Here is a 27,078-nt window from a genome sequence, read left to right as displayed (position 1 = left end):
GAGCCATATGGCCTTTGGGGGGGTCCTGGCACATTTGAAGGGGGTCACAGACTGGAAAACGTGAGGGGAGCCCAAATGCCATTTTTGTCACTTATGACATCGTTATTTGCTAGATAGTTTGGCAAGGGAAAGAAAAAAAAAATCAGATAATCTCTTCCATTGTGTGTGCTTGAATTAATGCGGTACCCATAGTGCCCACAACAACTTTCCTGCCCCTCAGGTATTTTCAGAAAGTGGGTGGGGCTCTTGCCCGTCATGGCTTCTGATTGGCCACTGACAATCTGATTGAGTGGGGAGTGGGGCTTGCAACCCTATTCCCCAGGATGCTGAGCAACACAACAATAATTAGAACTGATCAAGGAAGAGTATTTTTCCCCTAGTCCTACTTAACGTAAATTAAGATTTACTGCCTGGTATGTGAAGTAAGCAGCTGTTTGCAACGGGCATTAGGCTGAGAGTTGCTTTGTTGTCTTTTAGGGCCAATTTGCTGTCCTGGGTAATTGTTGATGGTTAAAACCTCTGAAATTTGGATGGAGAGTGGGTGCTTCTGATTGGTCCTAATTAAAGGCCTAGGAACATTCATGGACTTAATAACTGTCCAGTGCAAGACTGCCATGACATCATCGAAGCTTAGTTCTACTCATTGCATTCCTGAGTTGATCTTCAGTCATGAGATCTTATGCAGAGGAACTTTAATGAAAGGTGTTTTCTTTGTAGTAAAAGTGCTTTGTTTTATTGGTTTCTTTTGCAGCTGTAACTGCACCATTACAAAATCACAGTATTGAGCACTCATTTTGACTGCAGAAAGCAGTAGTTCAAGCCCTTCTTCCCACTTCCCACTGACAATGAAGAAATGTGTGGGCACCATGAGACAGCAGTGGGAAGGGCAAGACCCTTCTGAGTCCCTTGACATCAATGGTGTGAGTCTCCTTTGGATTGCACTGTTAAGCAGAGAAGCAAATGTGTTTGTAAAATGAAATAATAGAATGTAAAAATGCCAATTGCAAGGGAAAGTAGGAACTTTCTGAGTGGGACTTACTACAATAGGGTCTTGCTTTTTGAAATGGGCTGTGTTCTATATGATAGACCCATGAGAAGCTCATGGGGGGAAAAGAGGATACCCCCCCCCCCATTTCCTCCTGGCTGCCCATCTTTTCTTGCTGGCACAGACCAGAGCAGTGGTGCTCCTTTCCTCCAGCTGTCCACCCTTTTGGCCTGTCTTCTCTCATGTGCAGGTAGTGGGGTTGGGGAAGGAATGAAGAAGAAACAGTGGTAACCAACACCCATGCCACCACCTCCTCACCTCTCCCACTGGCCCAGCTCTCTCTCTGGTGAATGCAGGGCTAAACTAGGGAAGGGAAGAAGAACCAGCACCACATCTGGTAACCTTGTTACACATGTAGCTTCTTCTGTGGCTGATAGCAGCTTTCACCACCATCTCCCATTGATCATTTATATTCATCCCTCAGCTTCTTTCTGCCCCTCATGGAGTTTCCCCAGCAGGCACCTCTGCCACTCTCCTCCCTTCTCCACCACCTTTACAGTCACTGCTTCACTTCCAGTAGTGCCAACAGTGGTTCTTTCACCTGGCTGTCCCAACAACGGTGTTCTTGAGCTGCCTATGTCTGGGGTTTTATGGCTTCCCATTAGATAAACATTTCTGTTGCTTTTTTCCATTTTCAGATTTTTGTGCAAACCTGGAGATGGTCCCAGGTTTGTTGAAAAGTCTCCTTTCTTTGTACATGGCTCTAATCTGTAGATTGAACGATCCACATCATTTAAGACAACATTTAGAATGAGATATAATGACATTAAATGACATGTGGATCTTGCGTTCTAGCAGTGCAGTCCTATGTAAAGCAGTTCTATTGAATTCAGTGGCCGTAGACAGGAATAACTGCATAGGATTACGCCATCGCTCTAATTGCTGATGACTACAGAAGAGGAATGACCGAGAAATGCAAAAGGATCCTAGAATGGAAGCAACAACAGCAATAAGGGTGTATGAAGAGGAGTGTTTCAATCAGTTAAGCACTTGTGATTTTAGAGTTAAGCTGAATCTTGGGGAAATCAGCTGGCACCTGCCTGAGGACTCCTCTACCACAGCTCTGTTTTGTGAGACTCTTCTGGCATGGCACAACATTGCTTTCAACTGTTGGTGGGCCAGCACATGAAAGTGGAAGAAGAGGAGACGAGTCTCAATCTGAATTACAGTCACGAAAACCCCAATGTGATTAGAGGAGAAACTTCTTAAATTCAAGCACAGCCTATCTTATTGCCTTTGTTGTCCTGAGCTGCTCCATAGGGGGCCATTGCTGGGTCTCTGTGCACGTCCTGCTACAGCTAGGTCCTCAGTTCTGGTCCCAGGTTTCTTCACATCTGCGTATGCATCATGCGAGGGAAACCCCGGGATGTGGTGAGCAGTAGAGAGAATCCAGGATTCTGATGAAGGTGATGGGGGAAGGAACTGGAAAGCTCTACGACCACCCACTGAGGCTTGATAGTCTCTTGGTCATCCATTAAGGCTCTGGGTCCTCATGGCAGGGAGCAACTTGAGAAAGGTCACAACCAGCCCTGCAGGAACCAAGAAGGATTAAAGATCTGACTACGTCCCGTGAGTCTATTCTGCTGGATTGTTGGTGGTAGGAACACCATGTGCTTGAGATCCCCAGAGGATGAAGGCAGAGGGCCCAACATGAATCAGACAGTACTTCCCTGATGGCTACAATTGCAAGCCAGAGCAACACTGGACAGGGGTTTTTTGCATGCCTCCAGGTGCTACGACTTTCAAGAGTTGCTGAGATCTTCATCCCCGTGAATCTTTACACCCTGTAGCAATGGGAAATCCACCAAAGCTCCCTCCATGAAGACGGAATCCTCTTGGAAACTGCAGCTACATGCCCCAGATGGTTGATTGTCATGAAACCAAAGGTTCTCATAGGCCTCTGGGCTGGGTGTCGAGTCACCCAGAAGTGGCTGTGTGGAGTTGGAGCGCAAGTAGAGAGAGGATGGTGCTTCCTGCTGGCTATGGTAGCTGTCCAAGAGCACCCTGGCATACTGGACGGACCCTGAGCTGTTCCTGTGAGAGGCTGGCTTGGGGCTGCTAGGTGGCAAAGCAGCATCAGCATTAGAAGGATTGGACCACGGTCCATCAAGCAGGGGCTTTGGAAGCTCCCTGTTCTCGCAGGAGATGCATTTCTTCTTGTCCTTTTCAAACATTAGGATGGCAGTAATGATGATGGGACTAAGTTCTCCTGACTTGTTGACTGGGAAGGCCTCCTGGGGAGAAGAGGGGAAGAAACAGAGCAGTTAAAGGGTTAGCATGTTGGCCAGAGCAGGCAGCCTCTTAAGTGCTATCTTGTCCGAGACCTTTGCTCAGGTTCCTCAGGGAAAGTCCCCTGCTAGCTCTATTGATGGGGACTCTTCACTTCATAAGACCCCAAATTTTGAAGAGGCAGATGGCCTCTGAACATGGAGGATTTGCCCCACAGAAACCTGTAGACTTGTTCACCCATCTATTCAACTGGACCAACACAGCAAGTGTTTCATATCTGAGACCCTGGTCACCAATGGAGCTCTTCTGCTTAACACACGAGTGTACTTTGAATGAGAGTCGGGCAGCACTGGGAGTGATGGCTTTTGGACCATGCTTCACAGTGTGGGCTCCATCTTAGACATTCTTATAAACAATACATATCAGCTGGATCTTTACTCTCTAGATCAGGGGTAGTCAACCTGTGGTCCTCCAGATGTCCATGGACTACAATTCCCATGAGCCCCTGCCAGTGTTTGCTGGCATGGGCTCATGGGAATTGTAGTCCATGAACATCTGGAGGACCACAGGTTTGACTACCCCTGCCCTTGATGTTTTTTTACCACCTAGCAAGCCCTAATGTTATATATTTCTCAATTGTACTGGTGCAATTACTTATCTGACCAATGAGGAAGACCCCTTAGGGGTCAAAATGCAGCTGGTTTGGGGTCCTTATATGTTCCATGTGTTAATGTTGATTCTGCACTTGCTGTACTACACAGTGTATACAGCTGAAGTTTTATCAAAGGTTTTAACTTTTATTATATGCACATAATTATAATAAAGTAGGGGCCAAGCCCATTGCGTTCAGGAATACAACGGGTGCTAGATTAGGGGGGTGGAGTGGAAGAACTCTGCAGATGGCTTCCCCTCCCCCCTGGACCTGGAAAGGCTGCAGGCAGCTGTTAAAAACTCATTGGCAGGGGCAGTTCTCATGCAGCAGGGATCTGCAGCCTCCAAGGGAAGTGGAAGGAGGAGAGGGTGGTTGGGGTGGGGGACAGAAGGCTATTGGCTGGCTGCTTGACAGACAGGCAAGCCAGTTGGAGGAGGAGGCACTCAAGGGCAGGACAGCCAACCTGAGTGGGTGTTAAGTGCTGAGTGGCACTTAAACTATGAGACACACTCCTCCTCCAAGGCCTTACCAGAAATATATAGTGGAACAGATATTTGGATTTCAAACTGATTTTTTTTTTGGCAGCTCAACCTTTAGGTTTCTAACTAGTTATGGAGTTGACATTATTACCTCTTGCATTACTGCCGGAGCCCATTTGCCCAGACTGCTGTTGGCTGGATCAGGGACGCTGGGCCAGAACAGCTTCATCCTGTGGGTTATAGGGGAGAGAGATCAGCTGAAACTTGGGGTGGTGGCCGGGCATTCCCAAAGATCACTGGCCTCTCTCCCAGGAGGGTGGCCAAAACAGTCATTGATTTGTGGGCTGTTTTTAAAGTCAAGCTCTGGCTATTGATGTGCTGAAGCTCTATACTGCCCCTCTATTTCCACCCTTTTTGCACTCCATCCCTTTTCCACCACTGGTCCCTTTTTTGCTTCCTTCTGTATATGCTGTCAAGCTATATCCCCCGTACCCCAAAGCATCATCCCCTCTGGGCTAGTTCTTGCTGCCAGCCAGCATGTCACAGGTATGGCCATCCTGCTGTTCTGTATTCTTCCAAAAGTACTGCAACGCCTTCTTTGCTCAGAGATGATGACCACATGGGGAGCAACACCAGCACCATACCATTTCTGATGCTCTGGAAAACTCCTGCGGTCCTGCCTCCCTCTGTCCCTAGTGGCCTTAGTGTTTCTGTCAGCTCGAAAGTGCTATCAGGTCACAGCTGATTTATGACCACCCCATAAGTTTCCAAGACAAGAGATAATCAGAGGTGATCTGCCATGGCCTGCCTCTGCACAGGCCTGCATACAATAGATACTGTACTTTCAATGCCCTTTAGAAGTAGATTTTCCTGTTCTGCACAGGAAAATCCAGCTGCCAAAGCACATTGAAAGTGCATTATCCTATGTGTGCGGAATGGGCCCTGCTGGACTTCCACCCAAGTAATAACCAGGGCCCACCCTACTTAGCTTCCCAGATCTGATGAGAATGGGATAGTCTAGGCCAGGTAAAGACATTCCTGCCTAAGATACACTAATTTAGCAAAACGAAGTCTGAATCCAGTAGCTAGCCTTTCTTCCTGCCCTGCAGCAATGGAGTCTCTCCCAGTCCACTTCCATAGTTCATGTGCCGCTCCCTGGTATCTCCATGTCCCAGGCCCACTCTTCAGTGTCTATACAGCACCCAGATCTTTAATAAAAGCCTGTATCTTCTAGCTTCTTCCCATGCTCACTTTTTGCTCTGCTGGAAACAGATGACGAGGACAATCAGCATGACCAAGAGCAGACCAATCAGCAGATATGTAACTGAGATGTCCATGTCATCTGGAACAGAAAGCAGAGTATTAGCAGATGGCAGGCATCTAACCCGGGGGAGAATATGTGGAGGAGAGGAGAAGCTGGGTCCTTTGAACTGAGCTAGTTCACACATGCATGCCCCCTGATCCTTGCATGCAGCATCCAGTGGAGCAAGGGTGAATGAATCATCACAAACAGAATTTTTAGGTCACCAGAAACTCAACTGTTCAAGAGGCCCTTTTAAAGACTCCCAAGAGGCTCATTTAAGGGTTCTCTTTGAGGGTGTGGAGTTGTGAACTACACTGTCACTCTTCTTCATCTGGATCATGTTGTCACTATCATTTCTATTCTCAGTTCGGAGATCACACACGCACAAACACAGACACACACACAGAGTTCTCAATAACTATCTGTGTTTGATTCAAATAGGTAGCTCTGTTGGTCTGAAGTAGCACAACAACATCAGAATAGAATGCTGTACTGTGTTAAGGTTTCATGCCTAACAATTGAAATATGCAGCTCCCCAGGAAGGTTATATACACTTGCAGAGCTTGGCACTCCATCAAAACATGTCCTACTGTTTAGGACCTAAAGTTAGCAGGGTACTGGGGAAAAATCTGGCAAGTGATGGAAAACCATGGCCACTAAGGGCCAAGCTACACATTTTGATTATGTTCAAAACAGAATTCCCCAGCCTGATTCTGAATGAGACAGTCACTCACTGGCTGAGAGGTCCCTTCTAGAACTCACTTCAGAAGTATGTGGGTCCATGATTTGGATCAGGACTGCAGTGTGTGGGGAGAAGAAGTGTTTTCCTGACCCCAAATGTCCCTGGAGGTGCTATTTGCCTGTTGGTTAGGGGGCCTGCTCAAATAGCACATTGGTATATGGGCAACACCTTTTCCCTGTGCAGTGCCTTCCCAAACTGAATCAGGGCCCCACATGCTTGGCCAATGGGATTGGCTTGTGACTAATTGATTCGAATCCTGGCTAAGGAAGCCAGACGTACCACTCCCAAGACATATAGCTTTGCCCTGATTCATGGATCTCTCTTCTCTTCATGGCTCGGCAGTATTCACCCCAAGCACCGATTCCTCTTCCATGGCTCTCCTTACCTGTTGCTTTAGTGTACAGTATCAGGACAGTTCCATTGGTGCTCCCACCCGTGGTGGAGGCCATGATGTGCACTTCATACATCATCGAAGGCAGGAGACCCGTGATGGTGAATGTGTTCACAGAGGAGTTCACAACGGCTCCTAGGGATTTTTTGGAGAGAAATTTTGGGAGAGAAATAAGCAATGGTGCAAGTGGCACTTGAACAAGAAGCTGTCTTATCCTGAATCAGACACTTGTGGCCTACCACGTTCAGTACTGTCAGACTGCCAGCAGCTCTCCAGGGTCTCAGGCTAAGGTCTTTCCCATCACCTGCTGCTTGGCTGGAGGCACCATGGACTGAACCATCTGCATACCAAGCAGAGGCTCTTCCACTGAATTACAGCCCTTCCCCAAAGTAAGGGAGAGAAGCCATGGCAAGATCAAACCCAGGAAGGTCCAGGGGAAAAGAGAGCAAGGAATTGGGAAGAACAGAGAAAGCTTAACTGAACTGACCACCTCCAGAAATAAAATGTAGTGAATCTGGTATATTTGGAGCCTGGACCCAACCTGCTGAAAGGGATATGCCCAGCCCCCCCAGTGATTTGAGTTCCCATCATGTAACCTCAGGTGAAACCTTGGGGAAGCCATCTTCCATCCAGATTGGCCTTACGCAGAACTGAGTAGTTTATGTTTTCCTTGGCCTTACGCAGAACTGAGTAGTTTATGTTTTCCAACTGGGAGCCAGCTTGGTTTAGTGGTTAAGAGCAGTGGCTTGGCTTGCTTTGATTTCCTGCTCCTTCACATGCAGCCAGCTGGGTGATCTTGAGCTCATCACAGTCCTGTTAGAGCTGCTCTCACAAAGCAGTTCTTCCAGAGCTCTCCCAGCTTCACCTACCTCAAAGGGTGTCTCTTGGGGAGAAAAGAAGGCGATTGTAAGCCGCTTTGAGACTCCTTTGAGTGAGAAACAGAATATAAAAACCAACGAGCCGCAAGGGAGTGGCGGGCAATAAATCGAATGATAATAATAATAATAATAATAATAATAATAATAATAATAATAATAATAATAATAATAATAAACTCTTCTTCTGTTGCGAAACAGGAATAGCAAGATGTTTGAAAGCTATGCAGGAACCAGTACGATGTAGTGGTTAGAACAGAGGTTTATGTTTTGGGAATCCTGGGTTCAAAGTCTACTCAGTTGTGAACCTTGTTGGGTGATCTTGGGCAGCCTACTCCACAGAGTTGCTGGGGGGATCAAATGGAGAAGGGAAGAACCATACAGGCTGTCCTGAGCTCCAGGGGCAAAGGGGAGGATGCATCTATATGGAGAAATGGACTGAACCGTAGCTGGAACTCACTGTTCATGGCCTCATTGCAGCAGATCCAGAAGATGGTGTAGTTGGTGATGAAGCCGTTGCGCAGTTCCAGAGGGATGGGCTCCCAGTGTAGCTGAGCCGTTGTCTTGCCGATACTGCCTGGGTTAAGTTTGGGACTGTCAGAGGGAGCTGTAAGGGGAGAGGGTTGTTAATAGGAGACCACAGTACCAGGGGAAGTGTGGTTTCAGTCAGTCTTGACAAGGCAAAGACTTCCCGAATCACCTGTTATTAGGCTCACTGCTCAGGAAATGTGATTTAAATGTCTAAGCCAGGGGTAGTCAACCTGTGGTCCTCCAGATGTTCATGGACTACAATTCCCATGAGCCCCTGCCAGCGTTTGCTGGCAGGGGCTCATGGGAATTGTAGTCCATGGACGTCTGGAGGACCACCGGTTGACTACCCCTGGTCTAAGCATGTGCAGTGCATCTGCTGAGTAACCACAGGTGGCTGTGGCATACAGGAAAGGTTGTCCCCAGATGTTCCCCTTTCAAAATAGGCAGTCAGACCCAGAAATGGCTTGTGGAAGAGTCTTCTTTAGGTATCTCTGCTTCCCACTCCAGTGTCAGTACAATCGGGGCTGGATCCATTTTGACTCCCTCTGGTGCAAGCAGCCTTCATGGGATGCAAAAGGTTTGGGTAGATCCCTTTGCAATAAGGGGAAAGTGGTACTGTGATGCACAACGGGGTGAAAAATCCCAGTTTTAAGTATAGGCTAATGAGTCTGAACTTGCTGGGACAGAGAGGGACAAAGATCTTGGGGTTGTAGTGGATAACTCAATGAAAGTCTCAATACAGTGTGCTGCAGCAGTGAAAACAGCAAATGTTAGGGATTATTGAGAAAGGGACTGAAAATAAAATGGCCAATGTTCCTGCAGTTGGAAAATGCAGGTTCTGCAGGATTGCACTGGAGGAGATAGTATTTAGCATGGTTACGCTAGGAACTTCCTCATATTTTTCAGGCTCCTCCTATGTCCTAATTGGCTCAATTGAAAACTTCCTGTTCCTCTGAGCACACTTCCTCCCTGCTTGCCTCCAGACCAGACAGAATGACTGCAGACACCAGTTAGACAGTTTGTATATTTAAACTCTGCCCACCCCTGTATAGATCTATGCTGCAGCCTTATTTGGAATCCTGTGTCTAGTTCTAGTTCCTGTATCTTCAAAAGGATATAGCAGAGCTGGAAAAAGCATAGAGGAAGGCAATCAGGATTATTAGGGTGGTGGAGCATCTTCCCTGCGAGGAAAGGCTGAAGAGTCTGAGATTTTTCACATTTAAAAAATTGATGACTAAGGACATGGGGGAGGGGGGGACTTGTTAGAAGTTTATTAAAAGATTGCACGAGGCAGAGAGAGTTGACAAAGATAATTTTTTCTTCCTCTTCCAGAACACTAGAAGGTGTCCAACAGAGCTAATAGGCAGTGGGTTCAGGAACATCTTCATTTACACAGGGAGTCCTTAAAATGTGGAATTCACTGCCAAAGGATGTAATGATGGCCACAGGCTTAGACAGCTTCAATAGGGGATTAGGTAGATTCATGGAGGATGTCTGTCAATGGCCATTAGTCATGATGTTTGAGGGGAGCCTCCACATTCAGAGGTACTAATCAGGAGAAGGCCTTGGCCTCTATGCTCTCTTGCTGGCCCTCCTGAAGAGCTGGTTGGCCACTGTGTGAGACAGGATGCTGAACCAGATGGACTATTGGCCTGATCCAGCGGGGCTGTTCTTATGTATTTTAAGTGGTATGGATCTGTTGGAGCCAACTGCAGACTTGTAAACAAATGGCAACAATGAACTCTCTCCACAGTGAATCTTGCCCGGCCAATGAAAAGCTTGTTTTATGCATCCAAGTTCCATCATCCCCCAGCATGGTACAGTATCAGCATACCTTTCTGCTTGGTGTATACTTCTGTATGCTGGGCTATCCCCACACCGTCATTGTAGAGGGGGTAGATGCAGATAATGTATCGTTGGAAAGGCTCAATGTTTTCTGGAAGACAGAAGAGAGAAGTTGTCTGGGGCATGTAGACCTGGAGTCAGACTGGACTGGAAAGCATGCAAGGAAGAGAAAGTCTTACAAAGCAGAGATGCTAGTGCAGGAAGGCAGTAGAAGACCTTTAAGTTAACCCAGCTGGCCCATAAAGCCAAGTCACATGTTTATTCCATTACTTCATGTGTACCCCCACCTTTCTCCCCAACGGGGAGCTAAAGCAGCTTACTCCATTCTCCTTGTCTCCATTTTATCCATATGTGAATGATCATGGTCTTTGAACCTACTCTGGTCTATTGGACTGTGTTCGGCTTTGGGCAGTGGATGGTAAATCTCATCAAAATAGCAACCTCTGATATCAAAATTGGATTCCACAAAAATGCAGCTCAGCCCTGGTCTCTTGCTTCTGCTCTGGTTTAGTGAAAAGTCAGGAATTTTATTTTGTCAAATATTTTCTAAAAATCTGGTGGCTTATTAAAGGCAAGACTCCCACCGCCATTGGTCCGTGTGAACATTCCAAATTTGGGTTGACTTCCATTACGTGTTCCCATTAATCAATCTAAATAACTCAGTTCATTCTTTGGTTAAAGACCGTCTAAGCATGTGACCACCATGCGAGGGTGGGGGGGGGGGAGAGATGCAGTCACATTTTTCCATGACCCAAATAGAAATTATTTCAAATGAAACTGAGAGCCAAAACAGACACACCCAGCAGCAACAACCATGTGTTGGTCTTCATGTGTCTAATGCATGCAGGTATATGGAACGTGGGCATGAGTTTGCCTTCTCATAACAAAAGATGTGCTCTGGCAAAAGGTGTGCTGAACTCTTCTCCCTTTGCTACCTGCTGCTCTGTTGCAGCAGCTAATTTCCTTCCTGCTTGGCTCTGATAGCAAAAGGAAGAAAAGCACCTGAAGATATGGAATGGGAACAGGAAGAGGAGGAAAGCAAAAGGATTCAACCTCCAGCACTAACAATAACAATAACAATAACATCTTCTAGACCACCCCTCCCAAGCAGGGAGGTTCACAATGTATTTCCACACATAAGCCATAAAATTCACAATTAAAACCATCATATATCCATATAATGCTCTGCTTATCTATTTATCAATCCTTCTCACATTTTCTGCATTGTATCTTTGTACTTAGTTTGGCAGCGTTAATAACTTGGAGGTCAATGGGGGGAGGCTCATAGCTTTTATTAGCTGTGCTGACTAACAGCTTGTTCTGGCCTCAACCAAATATCTGGTGGAAGAGCCCTGTGGGCCCTGTGGAACGTAGGTAGTTCCATCAGGGCCCCGGTTTCAATTGGCAGTTTGTTTCGTGGGGCCATGGCTCAAAAGGCCCTGGCCCTGGTTGAAGCCAGACGTGCTTCTTTCAGGTCAGGAACCACCAACATGTTAGTGTTTGACAGCCTTAGCGTCCTGGGGGCATTCTGGGAGAGACAGTCCCCTAGATACGGAAGGCCCAGACCTTGCATGGCCTTTTGATGGACAAATCAACTCTCCCTGCCACCCAATAAACATGGCTGTCCTCAGATTTCTTGTGGTCTGAACTTTAGAAGAGCTATCCTGTTTATGGAAGTAGCAGCCACAGAGATGGGGGTTTCTTTGAGCATAAACTGAGCACTTCCCTTTTCTCAGGCACAGATCTACCCTTTCCCTCCCAAACAAAGACCCTCCTCCAAGACTCACTCCCTCAGCTACCTTGGATCAAGATCTGTTTCTCCTCTCCATTTTGCAGCTTTCTCCAGCTAATATCAGTATCATATGAGGCTTCCACAGAGGTCATCCTTTGCCACTCAGCGATGTAGCCAGTGGTTGGTTCTCCTGGAGGATCCCAGCTCACCAAGATGCTGTTTTCTCCAAGAGGAGAGGCATGGATTCTGGGCACAGGAATACCTACGAATGATACCAGCAAACTGTTAGACTGAGACAGCAAAGCAAGTTTGGAAAGGCAGAAGCTGAGGGAACAAGAAAAAGATTCTGAGATTCTTTCAATAGCCATTTACGCACTGGAGCTTTCATGCCAGGCTGCAGGCTGGAGTTTTAGTCGTGGCAGGTTGCTCTACCTCTTCCTGCACCCACACGGGGGAGCATTTGACTGGGTGCACCTCATCCACCTCTGATTTGTGCTCCTGCATGGGAGCTGGGGCAGTGAAGTTCCCAGTGCGTAAACGGTCAATATGTCCCCCAAAGGGAGCTGAGATCTAGTGATCAGAATCTACCTATGATCCTTGGCTTTTAGGATCCTAGAGTGGTTGAATTGGCCTCAACCAGAGCCAGGACTTTCTTGGCCCCAGCTCCAGCCTGGTGAAACGTTCTGCCACAAGAGATCAGGGCCCTGTGGGACAGTAGACCAGTGGTTCTCAACCTTCCTAATGCTGCAACCTTTTAATACAGTTCCTCATGTAGTGGTGACTCCCAACCATAAAATTATGCAAGTGTTCTTTCACAGAAATTAAACTGAAACTGACTACTGGCATGAAGATCCATTGTTCGTGATTGTATATAAATGTTTTTTTCCCCTGGGGTTTCTCAGTTCAGTTCTGCCTCTTGTCCCACCATGCCGATCTTGCTCTTTTCTGCTGCTCCAGACAGACGAACGCTCTATCTCAAACTACCTCACAAGGCCAAGCTGCTTGCCCTGCCACGACCCGTGTGAAAGGGTTGTTGAACCCCAAGGGGGTCCCGGCCCCCAGGTTGAGAACCACTGCTGTAGACAGTTCTGCAGGACCTGTAAAACTGAGCTGTTCCACCAGGCCCATGGTTGAGGCCTACAGTAACATCTCGCTGCTGACTACTCCATCTGTAGCCACTGGACTATACTCCTCAGTGAGGGCGACATTAAGTGGAAACCCCACTCCCCCCCAAGAACACTATTAAAGGCAATATCGGCTGTGTAATTTTTTAAAATGTTTAAACTGTATTTAACTAATTTTAACATTTATTTTTGTATCTTTCTAGAATTTACGTATCTTATTGACATTGTAATGTGCCCCGAATCTTTTTGAGAAAGAGCGAAATAAAAGTTGAAATAGAAATAAACAAACTAAGTCTGCCTGCCAAGCAGCCACACCAGAGCTGGCACTTCCCCTGGAAACAGCATCATCCTAAACCCACCTGCAGTCTGTGGGCTAGGAAAGAGCATCAGCATATAGATGTGAAGTCCCAAACTCGGGACTTGTTTTGTGGGACCCAGTTTCCTAGACTACAAGTGAGGAGGCTGCAGAGCAATGCCAGCTTCCAGGTGGGAACAGGAGATCCTCCAGAATTACAAATAATCTACGGACTATAGAAATTAGTTCCCCTGGAAAACATGGATGCTTGGGAGGGGCTGTCAGGGGCTCATGGGAATTGTAATCCCTGGACATCTGGAGAACCACCGTTTGTTCACTCCTGCTGTAGGGCATCGTACCTCACTGAACTGAGGTTCCTCCATCCCCAAATATCTAGGAGATTTCCAACCTGGATCTAGCAAACCTACCCTCCCATCCCCCACTGGTTGCCAGGGGGACTTGGCAAGCATGAGGCTGTGTGGTTTCAGTATTAACCTGCATGGCCTGTGGAACACACCCAACTTATTCCATAGACCTGCCAAAAAAATCCCACTGTTGCTCTTGTTTGGAGAGTCTGTCCAGCTCCTGACTGTTAACCAGGATGCCCTGGTAATGCATGTGATTTTATTCTTGGGGCAGCAACAGCAGGGCAAGAGATGCTCAACTGTCTCAAAGGGGTTGCCGAGAGGCTGCCCCTGAACCAAGCAGGCCCGTACTTTTCTTCTGAAGTGAGACCTCAGTAGGTGGAGATGTGCCTCTTGCGTTGTAAGCCATGAGATGAATTCCCCGTGTTCCGGACGGCAGGGAGAAATTGCAATGCAACTCTGTGGTATTGCAAAGGGTTGATGGCTGGCCATTGTTCTGCCGGGGACTGAAGGTGACCCAATAACCCAGGATTCTTCCATTGGCTTCCTTTGTTTTCATAGGCTGTGAAAAGAAAGTGAAAACACGAGTGGTAAAAGGGTGCTGATTGACTATGAATGGTTAAACACTTCCCCCACTGAACCCAAAAGACAAAAGGAGGGTGGACCAGAGGTGCAGATCATCTGCTGTACCACTTTTACCAACTTCCACCAGTGTTGTGGCTTCATCCAAAGGAACCTGGTCAATTGGAGAGAATGTTGGGACTCTGAGGTTAGAGACCCCCAGCTCCCTCTTTCACAATGTGCAAAACGAGGACCAATTTAAGACTGCAGTGTCAGGGAACACCATGTGCTGAAAAGTAACTAAGGAGCATGGGTGTCTGATTGGGCTGCCAACCTCCAGGTGGCAGCTGGAGATCTCCCACAATTCCAACTGATCTCCAGGTAGCAGAGAACCTGGAGAAAATGGCAGCTTGGGAGATGGATTCCAGAGAATTACAGCCTACTGAATTCCCTCCCCTCCTCAGACTCCTGCCATTCTCCAAATATTTCCAGGTAGTTCACAACTCAGAGCTCACAAGTCCAGTTTCTGATAGGAGTTTTGACTCCCCAAATTCCAAGGGCCAACCTATTCATTAACATCTCACATTTCGTAGCCTCTCCAAATCTGATGAAGAGGGCCTTGTCTCTCAAAAGGGCTATACCTTGAAATTCTAGTTTGTCTTTAAGGTGCGCCTGGACTCAAATCTTGCTCAAATTACACAGGGAAACCCATATTCTACTCCCAGAGAAGCCCTGTTTTGCAACCCCAATACATTATTCAAAAGAGCCTATACACTGGCTTTGTTTGCCTTAGTTTTATCTGACTGCCATGGAAGGAGACGCCCTGGTGCCTGCAGCCTGCTGGGAATACCACTCAGCCTCTTTCCACACACCATTTCCAGGTTTTTCCAAGGGACTACAAAGTTGCTTTGACAAAACTGTTTTTGCTTGAAAAGAAAAGTGCCCTGTCAAAATTGGGTTGGAGGACCACACAGCTATTTGTCTGGCCTTTGAACATGCACCAGCTGGCTGCCTTTTACAGATTGTGGGATAAATCCAGCAAATGGGGGCTTCCTTGCCATGGAGGCATTTACAGGGTAGGGGGATGGGGGACTTACCTTCCATAGCAGTTGCACCTGGGTTCCCTGTCCATCCTCCCTGGGCTTCGTCTTCCACCAGGCCTCAAGCTCCCCTGAAGGTACTGAAGGAGAAAAGGGACTTTGGTGACTGGCCTAAGCAGACTGGCTGGCTGTTTCATTTAGCAACCTTCTTCATTTAGGCCCACAGTCAGGGCAGAGGGAAGGGCAGTGACTCAGGAATCATAGGCTTGTGAGGTAAGGTTAGGCATACATCTTTAGGTCAGAATTAACAGCAAAAAAGTATATGTTCACTGCTTGAAATGACTTGATCTATTAATTTACATTGCCCTGGATTTTCATTGCCAGGTGGCCAAGAGCTCAAGAAAATCATAGACCCTCAGGAGACAGGGTTGCCAGCTTCCTGGTGGATCCTGGAGACCTCCTGGAATTACAACTGATCTCCAGGTGACAGAGAGTTCCCCTGGAGTCTATACGGTTGCCGGATCGGATATACTTTGAGAAGCTCCTGGAGACTTAGGTACGGAGCCTGGGGGAGGACAGAGACCTAACTGAGGCATAACGTTATAGTATCCATGCTCCAAAGCATCCATTTGCTCCAGGGGAGCTGATCTCTGTAGTCTGGAGATTGGCTGTAATTTTGGGGTCATTCCAGGTCTCACCCCGAAGTTGGCATCCCCAGTTCTGGAGAAAATGGCTGCTTTGAAGGGGACTCTATGGAGTTGTACCTTTCTGAGGTCCCTCTCCAAACCTGTCCCACAAATTTTGAGTTATGTTTCCACTTTGAGTTAGGAACCCTACAAGGAGAGCATGGGCCGATCTTCCACTAACACCAGACAGCTTGTATCTCTGTGGTGAAAGGTTTTACACTTCACAAAGCTTAAAACAACATCTTCATAAGCAACTGTGAGGTCTTCAAGCAGTGGTAGGCTGAAAGGGTGAGGAAATGTGAACACAGCCTCTGAAGTACTCAGCTAGTCAATTAATGGGGAGGGAAAGGGCATGCTTGCATGGCAAGGCTTTGGACACAGGGCTAGAGAACTTAATTTTACTTTACTTTGTTACGTAAAAGCCTGTTTATAAAGGAGAGGATGTGATCCTTGGCATTAACCAAGGGACGAAGAGCATCAGCTCTGAAAAACTGGTCTGTGCTCCAACAACGGATGGGTGAGTGGGAGACCTTCCCCTTCCAAGGTAGTTTGACTGTCTGTGAAAATATAATCCCTGGACTAGATTAATGGCATATTCAGGGTCCATCCTGTGTCCCCAACACTGGGCTTGGGAACTCCCACCCACCATGGCCGCTGTCCTCATGGGTGGTGAAGGACTTTGTAGGACTCCAGTCGCTCATGTATCTGGCCCCAGACTTCTGGCAGCGCATCTGGAACTGATAGGAGACGAAGAAGAGGAAGCCACAGTGCTGGACTTGCCTGGTGGGACTGGTGATATTCTGCACCTGGTGGCAAAACACAAAAAAGACCATCTTTCCCACATCCGGCCTATTGTCAGAAGCCTAGCCCAGGTTGGCCGCTGCATCCTCAGCTCCTTGAGCCCTCCTGGGTTTCAGCATCATGGGAAGGGCCTGAGAGCCTAACCGACATGAGCTAGGATTAGGAAATACCTGGAAATGTGGGGTGGTGGAGCCTAAGGAGGATGGAATTTGGGAGGGAAGGATGCTATAGAATCCACCCTACAAAGCATCCAAAGACCCAGTGTGGTGTAATGGTTAAGAGCAGCAGACTCTAAACTGGAGAACCCTGTTTTGATTCCCTACTTCTTTTTCCCATGTAGCCAGCTGGGTGATCTTGGGCTAGTCACAGTCTTGTCAGAGCTGTTCTCACAGAGCAGTTCTCACAGAACTCTTTCAGCCCCACCTACCTCACAGGGTGTCTGTGGTGGGGAGAGGAGGGGAAAGGCATTTGTAAGCTGCTTTGGGACTCCTTCAGATAGTGAAAGACAGCTCTTCTTCATTTTTTTCCAGCAGGGGAGCCAATCTCTATTGTCTAGAGATCACTTGTAATACCAGGACATCTCCAGGCCCCACTGGGTGGTTGGCAGTCTACTAGGCGCTTGACCTGGGCCCATTCTGCACACATTAGGTAATACACTTCCAATGCATTTTAGAAGTAGATTTTCCTGTTCTGCACAGGAAAATCCAACTGCAAAAGCACACACTGAAAGTGCATTTATCCAATGTGGGATAAATCAACCTGGCATACGGAGGAGTTAGCCCTGATCAGGATGGCCCAAGCTAGCCTGACTTCTCAGCCTTTGGAAGTGAAGCAGGGACAGCTCTGGTTAGCTCTTGGATGGGCCACCAAGGAAGTCCTGGGTTGCTGCACAGGGGAAGGCAATGGCAACCATTTCTGAATGTCTCTTGCCTTGAAACCCCTACAGAGTTGCTATACGTTGGCTGTGATTTGCTGGCACTTTCCACCACCACCACCACCACCACAACCATGGTGTGATCGTCTGCTAGCTGCTGGACTTGCTTTCACTGACTCTGGAGCACAGAGCAGGGATAAAAGTGCACAGCTGAGCAACACCTGGCTTGCAGGTCTCCAGGGAAGCAGGTGGGAGAGAGAAGTGAATGGCTGGGCCTGGAGCGTAGCAGAGGGGTGTCAAGCCTGGAAAGGTGACAGCACAGAAAAGCCTGCCCTGTATGGATGCAGAGAGGCACTTGGAGTAATATCCAGCTCAGGCAGAAGTGGCTCTGAGCTGCCACTCACCAGTGTCCATTCCTGGTGGCCCTCCATGTGGTAGCGCAGGTCACACGTCTGCTTCATGTACTCACTGTCCTTGGCTGCGTTCCAGGTCACAGTCACACAGTGGGTCTCCTTGGGGACGGACTGGATGGACTGGACAGCTGGGGGGTCCAGCTTGACTGGAACGAGAAGCAAATCGCAAAGTCTAAGGGAAGCCTTTTCAAACAGAAGGCAGGAGAGGCCCATCCCCTGCATGGTTGCTTTGGGGGAGAGGGCTCAGCTGCCTTACGAAGAACAGGATTGTAGCCCATTGCAGTGATTTTTGTAGGTATCATCTGCTTTTTACTGTGCTGTCCTGAACCTTATGATTCAATTGCTGCACTGCTTTGACTATCCTTTGCTTTGCACTGTTTCCTAATTCTGAGTAGCCTGAGCTGGTCAAAGCTTGGAAGTCAAGTCGGGTCAACCAGGTTTCGTATTTGGATGGGAAACCAGCAAGGAAGACAAGAGTTGCCATGCAGAGGCAGACAATGGCAAACCACTCTTGCCTTGAACACCTCATGGTCCTGCCGTTGTCATTAGTAGAAGCCTAATAGTCCAGCCTAGCCTGATCTTGTCAGAACTTGCAAGCAGGTTCAGTATTTGGATGGGAGACCACAAAGGCAGACTGAGGTTGCTATGCAGAGGAAAACAATGGCAAACTACCTCTGCTCATCTCAGGCATCTCACATTTTTAAGCCAAATCTGACTCTCAAAATCTTGTTAGCCTCTAAGGTACGACTGGACTTGAATCTTGCAGGCCAACACCCACCTGAAACCCAATCCTGTTAAAGTACTGAACTGAAAAAAACTGACGTAATTTTGTTGTGTATCCACAATTCATTTCAGCTGTCCTGAAAATTGAATGAATGCCCTTGTTTCTTCTCTTATGCATCCCGTCTGTGTCAACCACTGTCACATACCTAAGTCCATTGGGTCTGCGCAGAGGAGCTCTGATAGTGCAGCTCCCAGGCCATTGTGTACCTCCACCCAGAAAGCCATCTTTTGGTAGAGCTGGAGGTTTTGGCGAGGAATGGTGCAATAATTCTGGTCCACCTCTGGGATACAGTCTGGGATGGGATCCAGGAGGACAGCACAGCCACTTTGACTCCTGCAGGACCAAGAGAATTGGAAGTCAGTGGAAAGGGGCTATCATAGTCCCAGCCTTCCATCATTTGTGAACCTTAACTCTCCAGACTGACTGAGCAGTGTGGAAGTGAATGTATTCCACAGGATTGTGGTATGGTGCAACCCCTAGAGGGGTCGATTGTGTGAGTTTTCTCACTCAGCTGGCACTTGCTGGGAAAGAAAATGGTAAATGGATGGGAAAGAGCCTTGTGAGACTCCATGACACTCACTGCATGACCTCTGGGCTCATAATCTGGGACGATACAGTGTATATGGGATGAAAATTCCACTGTGCCAAATGCACTCTGCATTCTCATAGGTTATGGGCCCAGGGTCATGCAGTGAGTGTCATGGCTGAATAGGAATTTAAATTTGGGTCTCTCAAGTCACTATATAGCCAGTATTCCCCACTAAAACCACACAGGTAGGAAATATATAAACTCTCTTGCCTTAGTACCCCATCAATATACTGAAAATCACCGCATACACAGAGATGCAAATGGTTGGGGACGGGTATTAAAAGCAAGTTGGAGTGATAATGGTTGCAAAGGGTGAGAAAAGGTGACAAAGCCAGTCTTCCTCATTCTACTTTCTGCCTTGAAATAAATGTAATTTAATTTATTTAAATAATGCATATACTGCCTTACACTCAAGATGTTGTCAAACTAGTGTTACTGCCCAGTGGCTGCATTAAGCATCATGAAATAAAATAAATGTCACAAAGCTATATAGAATCATAGAGTTGTTCAACCCCCTGTTCAATGCAGGATCAACAGGTGAGGGGGAGCTCACCACCACCTTAGGCAACCTATTCCATTGCTGAACTATTCTGACTGTAATCTCCCCCCCCCCCCAATATCTATCCGATAACATTCTATATATAGTTTAAACCCAATAATGCGGGTTCTGTCCTTCGCTGCCAACAGGAACTACTTCCTGCCCTCCTCTGAAGTAACTACTTTTCAAACATGTGGCATGAAGTCCTACCTCTTAAACTAACCACTAAAGTAAATGGAAAGGAGGAAAACCCAAGGGAAGGCAGAGGGGGTGGGGGGCAGGCCTTCAGACCGGGTCCTTGTATGAACCTTGCATGCAGAGTACAGAAATGGCTTGTCATTCCTGCTAGTGCCTACATATTAGTAACTACACGTTACGAATTCTAGCATCCATGCCATTACACAGCAGCTGCCTACAGGAAAGGAATGTTTAAAATGTCCACAGGCTCAAGTTGACTTGGGAGGATGGTGAAGTGGTAGGAGGGGCTCCTACCTCCTCCGTGTCATTTCCCTGAGCCCAGGAGGGGGGAGTAATTTGCCCAACTTTGTACCGGACTGCAACAAATTAGAGATCAAGGTTAAGCAGGTCTAATCAGAAGTAAGTACCATGTTATTCAATGGCACTTACTCCCAGGAAAATGTCCTGAGGATTCATCCTTTGTGTGCATGCCTGTTCAGGAACAGTTCAAGTGGGCACGCAAAGTGAAAATGCTGGCAGGCAGTCCAAACTTTGGATTTCACAGAACAGCCCAGATCTGTCCCCATTCCATTTGACACCCACCTTCCCAGTAATCCCCTCTCTTTACCTGAAGCCCTTCAGAGTAGTTTGGACTTGGAGGTGGCTGTCCTTTCCAGGATCCCACTGGCATTTCAGGTTCCTAGTGGTGTCATTCATGATGCAGGTGAGGTTTTGGGGCTGGGATGGAGGATCTGGATGAAGATCACAATGGGACAAAAGCAGAAGGTGAGAGGTGGAGCTTGGATTCCAGCTTTAGACCTCTACTATGTCCAAGCCAGGGCTACACCCTGGGATTTACGCTGGAGGCCAGGCTCGGAAAAACTATGATGTATGACCTGCTAAAAGGAAACCATGCCTCTGCACATGAGTGCCTCTGTTACAGAGAGATAGAGCATGGTGTAGTGCAGAGGTAGTCAAACTGCAGCCCTCCAGATGTCCATGAACTACAATTCCCATGAGCTCCTGCCAGCGAATGCTGGGAGGGGCTCATGGGAATTGTAGTCCATGGACATCTCGCAGTTTGATTATCCCTGGTGTAGTGGTTAGGATCTGGGAGATCCAGATCCCCACCCTGCCATGGAAAAGGCCAGTCTCTTCAGCCTAACCAAGAGGAGAGGAGAATGACATAAGCCACTTTGGATCCCCATAATGGAGAAAGGCAAAGTATATAAAAAGCACGCAAGCAAATAAATGACATTGCAGCCTGGTATATCTACCAGATTTCTCTGTTCCTACCCACCCTCAGAGACAGGGAGACCATGATAGAAAGCTGAGCATTTCTAATGTCCACTAGTTTTATTCTCTGGTGGCGTGAGTGTGAACATGAAGAAGGAGAAGCTTGTGGAAGTCTAATAAGGACTTTAATCCATCCCCCAACTTAATAAAATGAAATATAAAGGTAAAGATATCCCCTGTGCAAGTACCGGGTCATGTCTGACCCTTGGGGTGATACGCTCTAGCGTTTTCTTGGCAGACTCAATACGGGGTAGTTTGCCAGTGCCTTCCCCAGTCATTACTGTTTACCCCCCAGCATGCTGGGTACTCATTTTACCGACCTCGGAAGGATGGAAGGCTGAGTCAACCTTGAGCCGGCTGCTGGGATCGAACTCACAGCCTCATGGGCAGAGCTTCAGACAGCATGTCTGCTGCCTTACCACTCTGCGCCATGAGAGGCTAAAATGAAATATAGGTGGAAGTTATTCCTGTCGGTATTTGTGTAGAGTGTAAAACTGTTGGCACTCAGTTTGTGAAGCCTATGCACATGACACTTTCATTAAGTTTATGAAGCCTGGAATTGTGTTTTCTTTTTTTGTAGATAGTCCCAACACTGTGCTTGTGTTTAATGGTTGCATTATATTCTTTATTTCAGCTCTGTCAGGAGAGAAGACCCATCCAGAGCAAAGGGTTCTGTGTTCCTGGCTTCACCCTTCTTCTGGGGAAGGCAGCTTGGCTCATTTAATAAAGGCATCTGGCAGGGTCTTCTTGCCAGATGCCTTCTGGAAGCAGATCTCCTTTAACCTGCGTTCCCTAAAGCAGGGGTAGTCAACCTGTGGTCCTCCAGATGTCCATGGACTACAATTCCCATGAGCCCCTGCCAGTGTTTGCTGGCAGGGGCTCATGGGAATTGCAGTCCATGGACACCTGGAGGACCACAGGTTGACTACCCCTGCCCTAAAGCAATGCAAATTCCTGAGCCCTCGCCCAAGAGTAGACCCATGCTTACACCCAGCGTGGATCTGTTTCAGGTTCAAGAGGTGTGGCGTCTCCTTCTTCAACACCCAGCAGCTCAGACTGACCACGGTCCTGAAGAGGGGCCCAATGGTGATGTTGGAAAATTCCACCCCATTGCCAAGACTGTGCTGGACACCATGGAGAAGCTGGCCATCCAGTTTCCACATCATCTGGATTTCTCCATCCTTGAGAAAGGGACAGTGGTTCCTCCAGATGGTGCAATTAGCCGTAACTGTTGCTCCCCAGTGAATGATGGAGGAGTCCACTGTTAGGTTGCTGCATCCAAGGGCTCCTGCAAGGGAATCCAAGATCACAGGCTGCATCCAGAAGCCTAGGAAAGTAGATCCATACACAGAGACTTTGGCCTTGTTGGCTTGGCCTGAACTTCTTTACCCTGCCTCCTCCATGCCTTAGTCCTCCTCATACTCTTGGGGTGCACAAATACACATCTTGCAGTGGATATGGTCTTCAAGCCATTGGCTTTGACTCATAGGGGCTGTAGCTCAGTGGTAGAACATCTGCTTGGCAGGCAGAAAGTCCCAGGTTCTATCCCTGGTATCTTCAGTTCAAAGGGGATGTGAAGGACCTGAACCTGGGTCTCTGAGACCTACTGCCAGTCTAAGTAAATACATACTTTGATGGACAAATGATCTGATTTGGCATAGGGCAGCTTCATGTGCATGAACGTCTCTTGTAGATTCCAGTATCTTAAAGACCAACAAGACTTCTAGGATGTAAGCTTTTGCGACTCAAAGCTCCTTTAGATTGACATGAAGCTGACAAGATTCACAAAGGAATCTTGTTGATCGTGTTGAGAGCCAGTCTGGTTTAGAGCTACTGTGTAGAGCTCCTGAATGAGCTATAGGAAACTGCATTTTCTTGTTTTGTCTTCCAGTTTCCCCTATCCTGTTTAGCTAGTAAAATTGTCTTTTTATATCCAGTATACCTGCCTTGTCTGGTCTCATCATGTATAGATTAACTCTGCTATTTTTTATAACATAAACTATCATATTACACCAACAGTGTCTGATGGGGAGAAGAAGGGGAGGCCACTTCGGGTCTCCTACGGGTAGTGAAGAGTGGGATATAAAAAACAACTCTTCTTCTTTAAATTGCAACTGGACTCGATTCGAGCTCTTCTACTGCAGGCTAACAGGGCAACTGAGATGAAATGAGCTTCTGGACCCTACAACCATCAGAGTGTATAGATAACTGCGAAATAGCCCCAGCTGACAACCTTGCAGTGGTGCCCCTAATCTAGAGTTGAAAGCTCAGGGTTGGGCACTACGGTAACCAGGGTTGTTGGAGGGGAGAGACCTCAGCAAAGTTGTGGAGCCCACCCTCCAGGGCAGCCATTTTCTCCAGGGGAACTGATCTCGATCAGCTGGAATAGTGGGAGATCCCAGGTGCCACTTGGAGGCTGGCAGCCTTATCCAAATATATTACAATTGGGCCGGCCCTGGCTGAATTATGACACAGCAAACCACGTACCTCCATGAAGCAGAAGGAAGGTGACACAGCATGCCTGGAATCTTCTCTGCTGCTTCTTTCTTGTTGACATCATTTTGTTTCAGGGGACCTTGCATTACCTGAAAATTTACACCATCACACCATAACATTTTCCTTTCCTGCCATTCACACGCCTCCATTTTCGGCATCAGTTTGTGACTGGGAAGAACCAGGTTTTTTTTGGTGTGTCAACGAATAACAATGCGCACAATTTTGACCCAATCCTTTCCCTTTAATTCACTAACCATGTATGAACACGCAAAGAAGGGACAACATTGAAAGGAGACGCCCTGGAATAATGACACATTGAAATCCTAGTGACTCAAGCCCTGTTTGCTGACATCAGAAGGCAACTACTCCTGATCATGTTCAGAGGAACCCAAAACAGCTAGCCCAGCTGTGGCCATTTTGAGGGGAGGCACTGCAGTGGGAGTCAGCGGCAGGCCTGGTGTTTTGTAAAATGGCAGGGCAGCCCTCTCCAGGGGTTATGGGAGAGGAGAGGTGGCCCAGGAACCAGAGGCTGGTCTCAATGGACTCAGTTCTGCCTTGCTTTGTGTGCATCAGAGATACACAGAAAGGTGAACGTAGAGAAGTCTTAGCTAAAAGAAATCCTGAGTAGGCAGGCTGTTAGTCTGTGGCCATTTGGCCACTGATGCAAATGAAGGCTTCTGCCAGCCAAGGAATTAACCAATCAAAGGAACCTGTTAAGGTCTATCCAGATTGATCTGCTTAGGGCCAATCAGAGGCAGAAGCGGGATGCCTGAAAGGTACAAAAGTGCATGAGTTTGCCTGTTTTTCTCTGTTCAGCATTTGGAATTTGTTGCTGGAGTTGCTAAATAAAAAGAGCTGTTCTGAAGAATTGGAGTCTGTGTTCACTGAACCTGCAGACTTGATACAGGCATCTGCCTTTTCAGATGTCATGCAGGCTTTTGGTGTAAATGAGCAAAGGGAGGCCAAGCGGGCACTCCCGACCCCTTCTCTCCATTCTTTCTTTAATTTATACTTTGCAACTTCTCCCTGTAGGGCATGGAATGGGGGGGGGGGCAGCTTGCAACATTTAATAATAATTAGAAACACAATGCCAATTCAATCCATTCATTCATTCACGGTCATTTGACCAGCAATTTCCAACAAATGGATAAAACGACACCATCAACGTTTAAACACAGCGCTGAACAATGCCAAATCAATACATACAGGGATTAAACCACTGAGGCGTAGATGCTGAGGAAACGGACACGACGATTACTACTCTGCAAGTTTTACTTTTTCCATCTCCTTAACCTGTTGCTGTCGTGCTCCCAACAGACTGCTTGAAACTGTGAGAACGCCTGTTTTCTATCATAATCAGCTCCACGTTTTAAGGACAGTAGGCGGCTAGACTATTAGTTTCATAAAGTTCCTGACCGGCCGAAATGCTTACAGTCAGGAGGACAGTTTTACGGTTGTCCCCCGGAAGAGACCGCTATGATGAAATGCAGTGCCAATGGAAATCAATGAAACCAATTGAAACATCAATGTGATATTCAAGCAACTGGCCAGCTCCCTGGTTCATAGCGTTAACCGAAGGCCACATGAAACAAAGCAGACTTACATGCACTTGGGAATTCTGGGAAATCCCACAGGGCACGAACTCCCTCTGGGTGCTCCGTGATGATGATCTAAGGAAAATTTCCTGCTATTATATGCATGATAAAGATCTGATTTGCCATCTCCAGCCCTGGAGGTTAATATATTATAGAGAGAGTCAGCTTGGTGTAGTGGTGCGGACTTCTAATCTGGCGAGCTGAGTTTGATTCCCCACTCCCCCACATACAACCAGCTCGGTGACCTTAGGCTCCCCACAGCACTGAGAAAACTGCTCTGTCTGAGCAGTAATATCAGGGCTCTTTCAGCCTCACCTCCTTCACTGGGTGTCTGTGGTGGGGAGAGGAAAGGGAAGGGGATGGGAAGCTGCTTTGAGACTCCTTTGGGCAGAGAAAAGCGGCCTATAAGAAACAACTCTTCTTCTTCTATATGCCAACCTGGACACCAGCTTGGCTGGGTGAGAGGCCATCTCCCATTCTACAGTCACAAACAAAATCACGATGACCCAGGATCCCCCTCCAAACTCACCTCACCTCACGTCAGTATCCTCCGGCACCATGAGAATGCTCCACGCAGAAGACCATAGAAGTGAATCAATGACCTGCCTTCATACTGTCCCCTCCGATTTAAGCCTCGAGATGAAAAGCAAAGGCCGCCCATGGGGGGGGGGGCTGTTAATTAGTTTGTCCGTTGCATGTTCTCTCTCGAGCGCTCTCTTCTACTGTGAGTGATGAGATTGCAAAAGCCTTCTCCAGAGGCGTTATCTGACCAACTGTGCCTTGCAGGAAGCTCTGTGGCTGGCACCCTCGCCTTGCGGCACTGTGGGAGGTAGCTGGCCCCTGCCTCAACTTCCCTAACCAGCACTGTTTTGTAGGGGCCTTACACAGCCCAGGCAGTGTGGCAATCTTCACCTTTGCAGCTACACACTGAGTGTCTCAGAAGAGAGAGAGAGAGAGAGAGAGCTACATGGAGGTTCTCCAGGGGAGAAGGAAGCATGAAAGGCTGGCCTGGATCATGCAGCAGATCATATCAAGATCTAGAACCTATATGTTTTGCAGGGGATCTTGAACAGTTTTCACAGAGATCATATACTAAAATGCTGCTTAGGGGAAATCTAGATAGAGACACTTTCTATTTAATAGGACCCCCAAGACAAGATTGTGGATTGACTGAGTGAGCCCTGCCTCTCATTGCCAAACCATTGTTGCTGTGATGACCTAGAATGTTCACATACATCACAACTGCTCAGGAGAAAGTTGGCTATAGAATCCTGAGCAGCATTTCAGCTCAGGCTAAGGAAGTACAAGGGGGTGGGGGAGAGACCAGGAGTTAAATTATCTTTTCAGTAGTTAATATAATCAAACCATGTTTTTGTAACAATTAAAATCCAGCACATCACACAGGTTTTAAATTTGAGGCATCGTTACTAAAAAGGAAGAGCCTCTTGTGGCGCAGAGTGGTAAGGCAGCCGTCTGAAAGCTCTGCCCATGAGGCTGGGAGTTCGATCCCAGCAGCTGGCTCAAGGTTGACTCAGCCTTCCATCCTTCTGAGGTCGGTAAAATTAGTACCCAGCTTGCTGGGGGGTAAACGGTAATGACTGGGGAAGGCACTGGCAAACC

The 27,078-nt window shown here is 47.5% G+C and overlaps 1 protein-coding gene across 4 annotated transcripts; it reads right to left on the bottom strand.

The window, feature by feature from the left end:
- Positions 1-709: 709 nt before the first annotated feature.
- On the bottom strand, positions 710-26,288 carry CSF3R (colony stimulating factor 3 receptor). Of its 4 annotated transcripts, none has more exons than XM_077337284.1 (17): positions 25,988-26,288; positions 25,467-25,533; positions 23,855-23,952; positions 22,356-22,655; positions 20,700-20,823; positions 18,913-19,100; positions 17,975-18,129; positions 16,542-16,701; positions 15,267-15,349; positions 13,960-14,170; positions 11,892-12,086; positions 10,082-10,183; positions 8,177-8,323; positions 6,836-6,976; positions 5,657-5,747; positions 4,557-4,635; positions 710-3,279 (listed from the first exon to the last, which is right to left on the bottom strand). In XM_077337284.1, exons 3-17 carry the CDS (start codon positions 23,925-23,927, stop codon positions 2,788-2,790), a joined length of 2,541 nt encoding a protein of 846 aa, XP_077193399.1. In that variant the 5' UTR covers positions 23,928-23,952; positions 25,467-25,533; positions 25,988-26,288; the 3' UTR covers positions 710-2,787. The 4 variants fall into 4 exon arrangements, with proteins under 4 accessions (XP_077193399.1, XP_077193401.1, XP_077193398.1 ...); XM_077337286.1 differs by having other exon boundaries at positions 25,993-26,288; XM_077337283.1 differs by lacking the exon at positions 25,467-25,533.
- Positions 26,289-27,078: the final 790 nt, after the last annotated feature.

This window comes from Paroedura picta, chromosome 5, assembly GCF_049243985.1.
Source record: "Paroedura picta isolate Pp20150507F chromosome 5, Ppicta_v3.0, whole genome shotgun sequence".
NCBI lineage: Eukaryota > Metazoa > Chordata > Lepidosauria > Squamata > Gekkonidae > Paroedura > Paroedura picta.
This window is presented reverse-complemented; position numbering and strand designations above follow the sequence as displayed.

Coding starts and splice junctions, on each gene's coding strand:
- CSF3R (XM_077337284.1), bottom strand. CDS start 23,927: ATGATGTCAACAAGAAAGAAGCAGCAGAGAAGATTCCAGGCATGCTGT. Junction 8,324..10,081: donor AGTATACACCAAGCAGAAAG/GTATGCTGATAC, acceptor CTCCCCTTACAG/CTCCCTCTGACAGTCCCAAA. Junction 6,977..8,176: donor CTGCAATGAGGCCATGAACA/GTGAGTTCCAGC, acceptor AAAAATCCCTAG/GAGCCGTTGTGAACTCCTCT.